This window comes from Oncorhynchus mykiss, chromosome 6 (assembly GCF_013265735.2).
Source record: "Oncorhynchus mykiss isolate Arlee chromosome 6, USDA_OmykA_1.1, whole genome shotgun sequence".
In the NCBI taxonomy this organism is placed as follows: Eukaryota; Metazoa; Chordata; class Actinopteri; order Salmoniformes; family Salmonidae; genus Oncorhynchus; species Oncorhynchus mykiss.
Genome location: NC_048570.1, coordinates 22,096,315 through 22,108,422, shown reverse-complemented (window position 1 = coordinate 22,108,422; position 12,108 = coordinate 22,096,315). Strand labels below are relative to the sequence as shown.

Below are 12,108 nucleotides of genomic sequence, written 5' to 3'. Positions count from 1 at the left end.
GTGAATGTTGGCCAATTAACATTTCAACTCAGACTACCAAAACAGGCAGTTTTAGGGCACAATACTAACCATCACTTATGAGAATGTAAATACCTTGACTAGAAAGTGAGCTTGTAATATCCTTTCTTGATTCATGTATTTCTATAATAAAGCTACATATCAATGTGGCCTGTATAGCAAAATCTGTTAAGCCTACATAACTTAGAGGACATCATTCTCAAAAGGTTACGTCCCTAATTAAATTTACACGTATAGAAATAAAATAGTGTAAACTTCCTTGATATTTTTAGGTGGAAATTTCTCATAGATTTATGATTAGATTCAGCTGAACTGGCAGTTGGTGGTGCCATGGAAAAATTGGACGCATATTGCCCCAGCTGAGAGGGGAAAACTGCCCATGAAACAGATTTTTTATTATTACACTGTAGGGAAGGCTGCCAACTGCAATCAACTTTCTCTTGGCTAGAGAAGCTTGTTTTGTTGTTCGAAAAGTCAACTTTTCTTGTCCACAGAGAGTAGGTGTTACTATCCCACTGGGCACACACAGGTTGATTCAATGTTGTTTCCACGTTATTTCAATGAAATGACGTTGAACCAATTTGGGATAGAGGTTGAATTGACATTTGTGCCCAGTGGGATGTTGGTTTAACGTTGATTGTTAACGGTTAGTTAACATAGTGTGTACAGCAGCCCGGGTGTGGGTCACATATGGTATGGTAGCACCAGCAGCCTGTTGAGATACTGTAACTAAGAGCCAACATGGAGGATACTAACGGATTAGTTTTACATTAGTCAAGGGTTGGTCCAAACCTTGCCTGTACTGTTAGAGTTCAGGTCAGGTCATCAACTGTCTGTGGCCGAGTAAATTCATCTAGAAAACATTATCTCCCACAAAAGCCATTCAGCCCTGGTCTGAACAGTTACATGAGCAGGACTCATCCATAATTTCATAAGAGAAAGCAGGGCCTCGCATTACCCACATTTCTGCAATTCCAATCATAGCTCTAGTCTGGATCTGCCACACTAGCACAGAATCTATGGAATGCTCAAATGAAGGGACTGTACATGCATAGCCTGATTTTATTCCATGACAGGACTACCACCCACTACAGATACTGTAGATGACAAACCAGCTCAATATGAGACTTTAGCACAGCAATGCAAAATAGGTTAGTGCTTTAATTGGTGTAATACAAAACATACAGATGTGAAGGGACAGATTTGTAAGAATGACAAAAGTTATGCTGTAAGTCATTTTTTATATTTCTTGCAGAACTGAAGACTACATCAAATGGTTGGGATCTGTACAAGAAGGTGCAGGAAAACAGTAAGTCCTCTGTCAATAACCATACAGCATTGGACACCAGCAGGCTCTGGTACAGTAATAGTAGTAGTAGTAGAGGTAGCAGTAGGAGTAGTATAAGAAGTAGTAGTAGTAGTAGTAGTATTAGAATTAGAAGTAGTAGTAGAAGTAGTGTAGTAGTAGTAGTAGTAATTGTAGTATTAGAAGTAGTAGTAGAAGTAAAAGTAGTGTGGTATTAGAAGTAGTGTACAGTAGTAATAGTAGCAGTAGTAGTAGTAGAAGTATTAGAAGTAGAATTTGAAGTAGTAATATAAGTAGTGTAGTAGTAGTAGTAGTAGTAGTAGTAGTAGAAGTAGTAGTAGAAGTAAAAGTAGTGTGGTAGCAGTAGTAGTAGATGTAGTAGTAGTAGCAGTAGTAGTAGTAGTAGTAGCAGTAATAGTAGAAGTAGTGCGGTATAAGTAGGGTAGTAGTAGTAGTGTAGTAGTAGTAGAAGTAGTAGTAATAGTAGAAGTAGTGTAGTATAAGTAGGGTAGTAGTAGTGTAGTAGTAGAAGTAGTAGTAGTGGTAGTAGAAGTAGAAGTAGTGTAGTAGAAGTAGTAGTAGAAGTAGTGTAGTATAAGTAGGGTTGTAGTAGTGTAGTGGTAGTAGTAGTAGAAGTAGTAGTAGAGGTAGTAATAGTAGTAGTAGTAGTAGAAGTAGAGGTAGTAATAGTAGTAGAAGTAGTGTAGTAGTAGTAGAAGTAGTGTTGTAATATTAGAAGTAGTAGTAGAAGTAGTGTAGTGGTAGTAGTAGTAGTAGTAATGGTAGAAGTATTGTGGTATAGGTAGGGCAGTAGTAGTAGTAGTAGTAGTAGTAGTAGTAGTAATAGTAGAAGTATTGTGGTATAGGTAGGGCAGTAGTAGTAGCAGTAGTAGTAGTAGTAGAAGAAGTAGTAGTAGTAATAGTAGAAGTATTGTGGTATAGGTAGGGCAGTAGTAGTAGTAGTAGTAGTAGTAGTAGTAGTAGAAGAAGTAGTAGTAGTAGTAATAGTAATAGTAGAAGTAGTGTAGTATAATTGGGGTAATAGTAGTAGTAGTACTAGTAGCAGTAGTAGTAGTAGTAGTAGTACTGTATTAGAAGTAGTAGTACTAGTAGTCGTCGTCGTAGTAGTACAGTAGTTGAAGTACTGTAGTAGTAGTAGTAGTAGTGTGTTGGATGGATGAAGCTGAATCATTAGTGATATCACTGCCTATTTTCACTCGTACACCTCATCTTCTACTGATCTTTTTATTCCTAGAAGTAAAAGTCCTGGTTTGTGATACTGAACATATCAGGGATATGAAAGCCAGTTGACTGTTGTTTCATGTAACTTCATTTAAGTTGTGTTGAACAGTGGAAACTGAGTTGAGGTAAGAGGTTGGGATGAGAGTGTGTATGTCATAGCAGGTTTTAGGTCAGCAGAAACATACTAATTGATACATTTCTTATGTAAATGAGGTATAGAATTGTTGTTCTTGTACGATAAATACAAGTTGTAAGAGCACAATATTTCAAAACAAAACTAGCTTTCATTGGCTGTAACATTTCAACCTAGTGTATGATATCATATCACAGATCTGTGTGTGTGTGTGTGTGTGTGTGTGTGTGTGTGTGTGTGTGTGTGTGTGTGTGTGTGCGTGCGCGTGTGTGTGCGTGTGTGTGTGTGTGTGTGTGTGTGTGAACATGTCATTTTTTATTTATTTAACAGCAATAATTAGTCTGCCAACTCAAATTAATTCTAAACTTACATTTAGACCACAATCACAAACCCACTTACGCACGCACACACATGCACACGAGCATGCTCACACACACACACAGACAACACACACGCATGCACACACTGTTTGTGTGAACCATTTACTATTTTACCCTTGAGCCACAATACTCTCTGCTGAGGTAAAGAAAAGAATATGTGTTTCTATCCGATCTTGATGGGAGAAACAGATCTGGATATGTTGGGGACAATTGAAGTGTAAGGCACATGGCAGTCATAGCATATTTTAGCCTGTGTTTAATCTCAGATTTCCCATCATTTTACAATCCTTCTCAATGTTTCCTAACAGTGACTCCTGTACAACAACATAAATATTGTGCTGGAAAAAAATGAATTTCCAAAATTAAGCAGTTTTTCTTCTTTTCCACAGTTTCATTCTGTAAACATTGAAAAATGCAAATCAAGTCTCTTCAGTTCTCAACAAAACAACCACAACAAAATAACAATAACTGTTCCTTCTGCAAGGCTTGGCAGCCTCACTACGCAAATATTCTCAAATGGGCTCAGAGTAAAAGTAAGAGTATTTTTCCTTTACCTTAATTTTACTAGTCCATTAAATGTCTCTGTCAAAGGTCTGTGTTTTAGTTCCAAGGGGACAGAGTCGGGGGGGGGGGGGGGGCCTCGGGATGAGGCTGGTGAGGGTGTTTAAAGGGTCAGGGCATCAGATGAAGCTGAAGGGGTCCGTCTGTAAGGGGGCATCAGAACAGACTGGTCAGGGTGGTCTGCAACGGGCTTCTGCACTCGTGAACATCCATGCTGCCAGAGACAGAGGTTAACACGGAGGTGACGGTGGGCAAGGTGGGGTTGGTCAGGTCTGTCAGGGTGGTGGGGGTGCTGGAAGGACTCATGGAGGCGTTGGAGATATCGGAGGCAGGTCCGGAGGGCGTGCCCCCCTGCAGGGTGGAGCCGTCTGAGGTCTTGTCCACGCCCGTGTTTTCCTGTCTCAGCAGGTTCCGCCGGAACTTGGCCCGAGCATTCTGGAACCAGACCTGTGTACCCCAGCAAGGCAACATCATAGCGAATATTAGTGATGGAACCGTGGGGAAAGACAGTTTCAACTGGAATAACAGGCATGAAAAACAAAATGCAAAATGACTGCTTTGTTTCCTGGGAGCTTCAATAAAAGCGAAGCGATTTTTACAGAATTTTTGTTCAGATAATTTGCTGTGGTCTTTGTGGAAATCAAGCGCTCTATGTTGTGATCCCCACTTCCCATAATAAACCATTCTTATCTGGAAATTGAAATAGAAAATGCTCCCTTGTTACTCATTTGATTTCAAAATCCCATTATTCAATCATATTAGCTACCATCATAATACACTAGAACATTTAGACTTTTTGTTTTGTGTGTAGTTTTTCTCATTTTGTTGAATATCAGGAACAATATGGTGTAGGTGTGTGTCTAACCTGTAGTACACGCTTGGTGAGGCCAGTCTTCTGGGCCAGCTGCTTCAGGTCCTTGGCGTCTGGGTTGTGGTTGATGGCAAAGTAGGACTTCATGGTCCTCAGCTGGTGGTGTTTGAAGGAGGTCCGCATGCGCTTGGTCTTCTGACTGGAGCTGTAGGAGTCCCTGTCCATAGAGTCTCCGTCGTTCTCATTACAGCTGAGTGCTGGAGGACACCACACACACACACACACACACACATAAGATGTTGTTTAGACCACATGAATATGGTGTATCATTCAAGGATAAGTGAAGTTAAACATGATCATGTCATGTATTTTGCTGCATGATATATTTTGAATTGATGAATTAAAATCAGCAAAATGCTGGCTTGTATGCACCCTAGCTGGCTTTTAATGCAACGCTTTAAAATTGGTTTAGTAATGAAATGTTTGGTAGAGAGCGTTGCAATGAATACACACATCAAGGTAGAGGAATATACACACGAAAAGCATAGGTATAATTAAACAGTGATTGTAAATTAAACCACAGCCTGACTATTAAACAGTGTCTCATTAGGCTCTAACACACCCCACAGTACCATAATCAAAATAGGATGTTATATTGATGTTATATTTATAACGTATTTAATTTATTTGTGATATTTAACAAATTGCACGTTTTTAGGCTTATACCCAAAAAGTGTTGTTGAATTCACATACATTAATCAGCATATTTCAAAACAAGTGATGCGAAATTATTGTTCCCTTTGTCAAGCACTCACACTATGTGGTGTCATAGGTTACTGATTATGTAAGACCTTGACAAATTAAAATATGTCTATTACTTTCTGGCTAGGGTTGTCAGGATTGTCTTTACATTTAGAGGTCTTCCGTTGTTAAATATGCATTGGCAGTTTGCAAAATAGAAATGCCAGTCTTCCTTGAAAACAGATGAAGTGCGATGAAGTAATAAGCACGCAATAATATGTTTTTGTTTTTTCACAAATACAATAATAGTCTTAACTTTAATAGTATAATTATTATTATTATTATTATTTGGTGTGGTTGTTGCCTTATTAATTGTAATTATGCTATAGCCTGCCCTTGATAATCGAATCGTGGCGGCAAAAACATGACATATTTCCCTGACAGTATTTTCTTGGCAAATGCTTAAGTGTTGCTATCTTTCATAACAGTTGAAACATATTCAATGCTGCATACGATAAATATTCGTCATTCACATTCCTCAGAATAACACTTAAGAGTTCAGACAACTAACCACAAACACCAGATATACAGAAACAATATTTATCTTTCGCAATTCTTCAAAAGCCATTGATAGGCTGATGTGAACTTTTCTAATAACATAGGGAATTATGTTTTGGTTTGTTTCTGCAGGACCACAACACATTCAGAACCGTATGAGATCTTTATTCAAACCAAACGTCGATTTCGTCCGTAAAAGGTTGTTAGGTGACTTCAGATGTTAACTTCAGTCAATACTTGAATGCGTTGTTTATTAATACAGTAGGTTGATATTGTATGTCAGTCAGTGGCCCAATGGGTAGACAGTAGAGGGCAGTAGCGACCCGGAGCACGCCCCATCCCCTTTTCTATTTTATTTTTTTATTTGACCTTTATTTAACTAGGCAAGGCAGTTAAGAACAAATTCTTATTTTCAATGACGGCCTATGAACAGTGGGTCAATTGCCTTGTTCGGGCAGTTAACCCTTTCCACGTAGGTGTTGTGGGGAATGCACTTTGGTTTACTTGATGAAAGTGTTGTTGCTCAAACAGATGACGAACCATGTGAAAAATCTTGATATGACCAAGTGATGCGTAGGCCTAAAGAGAAAATACGTTTTAGGCTATATAGCCTATTTGAATAGACTAGAGTTAAATATCAGGTGCTTTCACTACCTTTATAAATCCCTAATTCTACTATTGACTTTTTTTTAATGAAAGTTGGTATGCACATGAAAACAGTTTAACACAATAACTGACGGTCATGTTTAATTCTCAAGACCCACACTTCGATCCGACATTTAGGCGTACCCTATTGAATGGCCTTCTTGGTGATCACAATCACTACTGAATAACTCGTCAAGTCTCATTGATATATTGTAGTGCACACACATTCTGGCCCCGTCCCAGAACAACCGGCAACCGAGTGCGCAAACTCAAGCAGGGGAACTTTAGATGTCTATAGGGTCTGACAAGTGGAAAATGGCTAGGGTGAAAGCCGGAACTTCAAATAAATGTTTTAAAGAGGACAGGAGAAGAAAATGATAGATTCAACTTTCTCCTGCCACACACAGTTGAATTGTAGTGGGAGGGATTTTGGATACATAACCTGCATCAAATTAGAAAACAACCTCCTTAAAATTTCCTGGAAGAAACTATGTCAAACTCTTTTGAATATTAGGTCTAAATGAACACGGTCTTTAGTTTCTCCAGAACACAAATAAGCTAATGCAAGAGTACACTCCTAGGCTATATAGGCTTTTATGATATAAAAAAAAGAGGAATGTCCATGTGGGTAAAACACAACTTTGTATGGTAAAATCAAAGAAGAGGCAACGTTACTTTTTTGCTACGTGCTAAGCTTAAATAAATGAACTGAAAGAAGTTGTTGAAATAATCGTTGGAAAATATTGGTTGCAAACGCAATATAGGCTATCATAACTTTCACATTGTTCATGAGATTAAATGATGGAACCAGGAGGGCGACATTTTTTTAATTGCATAATGCAGGCAACCTCTGTAGGCCTGTAAAAATTGTATTACAGTGAATATAACTAACAGATTATTGAGATCAAGTAGGCTAGGCTACTCTGTTTCAATTATCATCGCATGAAGACTCACAGTCCCACCTCTTCGTTGCACTCGATTGTTGTCCTGCGTTGTCAAAAGCGGGCCTTGGCAATAATTATAAATTGCACAGCGTAGTCATTTTGTCTTACGCAATGGACACTTTGTGAGGAGAGTGCTCATTGAGTCAATGTAGAGTTATTCTGAAAAGGCTTATTTTAAATTTACATTTTATTACTGTAGTCTTACCGGCATTGTAGGCTGCTAAATCTGCTCCTGGCCCGGGACTTTTCCTTTTCCTGGGCCGCCCTTTATGCACACTCCCCACGCCGTTGAAATAGGATAGTCCCAATGCATTGGCAGGTCCCAGTCCTTTGTGAGAGGCTACATCCGCATGATTGAAATGTGTCTGATATTCCCCCTGTATGAGATTTTCAAAGTGCAGCCGACAGTAGACCAGACTGTCTTTCATGCCAAAGTGGTCCCCAGTCGTTAGCATCTTGTTGCAGGATGTGCAGGTGAAACAGTTCAAGTGGTACACCAAGTCCCTGGCCCGCATCACCATCTCTGAGGCCGAGATCCCGAGGTGGCACCGGGCACATCTCTGGACCGAAAACCTTCTGCGGAGAGGACAGAACCTGCATGGTCAGTGCACGGACACATTTTGATCGGATGTAAATGATCCATGTCAATTAGTAGCACATACAGTGGCAGTTACAGTATGTGTGCACCAAGGCCTGCTCAAAAACAGAACAATGTAGCCCACAGTACTGAGACACTCTCACACTGGCCATTTGTAATGCATTTTGTGCAAGGGCACTTCAACGTATTGTCAAAGCTCAGTCTGGCCTCGCTGTAGGCCAGATGAAAGCCTGTTATATGTGGTTGTAATAACAACATTTATAATTCGTGATGTGTGCAGGTGGAGGAGACTCGTTTCGGGGACATCTGACTATAAATGTGCTTATTCTTCATAACCCAACACCTTTACTATTGAGAAATGTTTTAGTTCAGGTGTGCAGCACCATTTGGGGGATTGATGGAGTTACCTGTAATAATCTTCCTTGCAGTAGATACTTCCGTCTTTGCTGAAGCAGGTGAGCTCGGACTCGAGGTTGAGTTTACACTCGCAGCACTTGAGACAGCGCATGTGCCACTGTTTGTCCACTGCCAGCAGGTAGTAGCGGTCAGCGATCTTCCCGCCGCAGCCCGCGCACAAAGACACCCTGTCGCTGTTCATGCACGACATGTTCTAAAAGACAACCAAACAAACACAAACATGAAACACAGATAAACAGCGCCATCAAACACCCATATCGAAATAATGTTTCCTTTCCGCCCCAAGATATGCTGCCTTTAGGATATGCTTATTTTAGCCTATCAGACATTATTTTGTTGTATGAACTGTTATTATATCTGACTGAAAATATTACACCGAACAATACAGGCTTATGTTGACTATAAATTTACATCATTTTGAAGTTTACACCAATTAAAATATGTCAGTTTATAGGCATACAGCTAAATGTATCCTATAGGCCTTACCATATTCTGTAATAAACATTTTGGGCATTTAAAGAGAATCATCCAATAACAACAACAAACAACAAAGCACATGCTATTTACCTTTCGAAATAAAACGGCTTCACTCGCACTAAGATTTTGGATTACATAAATCATAATAGGATCAAAACACACTTACAAACCAACACACAGTTTATTTTGTTAAAACTTTCACTTCTTCCAATGTATTTTGGCTTAAATCTCTGTTTTGACTACAACTGCCTAACAAGAACAATGCGATATAATGATAATAACACATCAATTATAGCATATAGTCGAAGAGATCAAAGATAAAACCACTTCCACCCACCCATAGTCTAAAAAGTGAAAGCCAGTGTTATAATTAATTTATCATTTAACTCAAGTTACATTTTATCAACCATTCTAGTCTTAAGCTATTTCCTAAAAGTCTATATGAAATGTACATTTATATTTTAGGGTATTTTCCTTATTTTTACCCAAAGAATGTATGAATGTGCAATGTTTTTTTGTACAAATTCAAAAGTATAAAATTATGAAATATACATTTCATTATGATATCGTTTAAATTGACAACATATCTAAGCAACGCATGCTTAAAAACACTTGATTGTGCATAATAAAAACACCCGTGATATTTGCTATTAACAGATTAGCATGTGAATATTAATTCATTAGCCTATTAGTAGACTACATTATTAGGTTACTCTAAAATGCTCTGTGACAGTGATTCAAAATAATTCCATAAGAGTAAATAGGCTACATTGTTAAAGATACAAATAATAATAATAAACTCAAAAAGCAAGTTCTTTCTTAGTCCAACAAGTTTTAATAGCCTATCCCACGTCAAGTATATTTAATATCCCAAGTATGATGTTATAGTTCACTGCTCTTACTGCATTTTTGCATGAACTTTTTACTGATCATTATGATATTTGTACACAACTGCTCTCAACTCGCGATTGGAATCGCCCTAAGCGTGGTTGCTTAGTTGCCTACCGTTTCAGATTCTCCCATATCTATGGCCGAACTGATAGCTGCGGATTCGCTCTTTCTTCTCCGGTCCATTTCTTCCACAACAACGTGCATTTCGCCTCCAGGGAGGCCGTGGAAAAGCATAGTTACCGGAGAGGAGATTATGTTAAACGTGTTTTCCTCAAATCTGAAACCCAAGATTTCCATAAAACGCAAATCTATAGCCCGTGCATTGGCAGTCAGCTTCTTTCCCTTCTTGGTGTGACAAGGAAGAATTCCAGATCAGAAAAAAATATGATGCAAAAATGGACACGTGTTCTCCACGCTACGCATCATCTGCCAATGGAAATCATCATCTGAATCTCTGCATCTCTCTCTCATGACATATAATTCATTAATTAAAGTGACGGAATCCTTCGTTTTACCAATGCTAATTAATTATATGCAGCATATAAATATATTCTTATATTATCGTGCGAGAAGAAATGCCACTTGCAAAATAATTCCTAAGGAATGAAAAACGTACCAACTATCGAAGCCCTGCATGGGTCTGCTACTGGTCCCTTCTATTTCTTCAGAGGTATTTGGATTCAAACATTTTGCAAGGCATTAGTAAACGAATGAATTAGTCCTTTGCCGACCAAATACTAACTCGATCAATGAGCACTGCCACTAGTTCTATTGGAAATCATCAACTGTACCAAAATGATTTCCACACGAATCGAAGGGAGAGAAAAAATTAAGAACACAGCGTCTCTGAGATTGTAGGAGCGTGAATGTCCATGTAGCTGCCTCCTTGTCAGTTTGTCATTGAACTCAAATGCAGTGTCCAAGTTGTCGTTAGAGCGTTATTGATTATATCGAAATCTATACAATACACACATATAGCCTATGCTTTTCAAGGACTTCTAAAGATATAACTAGTTGGCAAAAAATATGTTTGCATTTAGATCCTGTTGGAGGTCTGAGAGAAGCTGTTTTCCTTTGGCAGTTTTTTCGTTTAGCCAAGAAAGCTGCATGTGAGTAATCGAGGAGGAGGAATTTACTATACATTCAGTAAGAACGCTAGACTCGAGCAGGCAGCCCTTTCACTGTTCCACTGTCTCTGGCCTTGCGATACACTCCGCGCCTTTTCTACAGGGACCCATACGTCACGTCCCACGATTTATGTTCATTGGTTGTTCAACATCGTCGAATTCTTATTTTACTGCTGCCGAAGAAGTATGCAGACTAGTAGCCTATTCTTTCTTTGGTTGCCCATGACATACTGTTTAGCCGCATCCTTTCTGTGTTGCATTTAACAAGATATTTGAATACCTTTAGTGCTTATCTAGGCTAAAACAACATGACAAAAGAAGAAAAAGAAGAAGAAGAAGAACACATTGATGGTGATCTGTTGGACCATCGTCACTGACGTTTCATGTATCTTTCGTTTTTTCTTACTCTCTTTATATCTCTCTGTCTGTATTTCTCTTTCTCTATCTATCCCTCTCTCGCTTTCTTCGATATATCTGTCAATACAGGCCTTACTGTAATTGTCTTTTTTTTATTCAGGCACATGGATCCATGTTCGACAAAAATACTTGACTTGCCTAGTTAAATAAATGTTAAATCCAAAGAAAATAAAATAAACCGTTTTTATTTAACATACAACTTAACAAATCACAGCCCTATACTATCTACTGTATCACCCTTTATTGAACCATCTGTTTCCTATAGAGCATGTCAGTCAACCTGGCGTCAGAGACACCATGACTTTATTCCATCAAAGGGACTGAATGCTGCGTCATGTAACCGGGACGCAGACACAAACAGACACCTGGTTACACAATATGCTGACAATTAGTCATTAATACCTATTCAGTCACTCCCGTTTCTACTCCTCGTTGAAATGGGAAGCAGAAACATGCAGGTCACGTGTCACAAAACGTCTCTGTTGTTAATTCCATTCATTCAAATATAGGTCTGTCATGCATACCAAAATGAAAGACAAATGCTTAGGATCGACAGTGCACAGTGAATCATTATGGACTTCAGAATCTATTTTGTAGTGTAAGAAGACATTCATTGAGAAATGACAGAAATAATATTCAATATGCACTGTGAATCCTGATGAGTTCAGGCTGCTCAAATATTTTGAGGAAACAGATTACTTTAAAAAATTGTAGTGAAGAAACGTAAATAGCTGAAGTGAGCAGTACTTTCTCCATATGAGTAATACAAATGCATTTTTTTAGTCGAGTATACTTAAATGTAACACCCCCACCAGTGTGCCTTGGCCCTTCGATTGAATTGT

At 38.7% G+C, this 12,108-nt stretch overlaps 1 protein-coding gene across 2 annotated transcripts; it reads right to left on the bottom strand.

The window, feature by feature from the left end:
* Window positions 1-3,318: 3,318 nt before the first annotated feature.
* On the bottom strand, window positions 3,319-10,930 carry LOC110525487 (LIM/homeobox protein Lhx2-like). Of its 2 annotated transcripts, none has more exons than XM_036979609.1 (5): window positions 9,837-10,930; window positions 8,345-8,547; window positions 7,545-7,912; window positions 4,506-4,708; window positions 3,319-4,087 (listed from the first exon to the last, which is right to left on the bottom strand). In XM_036979609.1, the coding sequence occupies exons 1-5, from the start codon at window positions 10,017-10,019 to the stop codon at window positions 3,797-3,799; spliced, it is 1,248 nt and encodes a 415-aa protein (XP_036835504.1). In that variant the 5' UTR covers window positions 10,020-10,930; the 3' UTR covers window positions 3,319-3,796. The 2 variants fall into 2 exon arrangements, with proteins under 2 accessions (XP_036835504.1, XP_021461297.1); XM_021605622.2 differs by having other exon boundaries at window positions 7,545-7,915; window positions 9,837-10,929.
* Window positions 10,931-12,108: the final 1,178 nt, after the last annotated feature.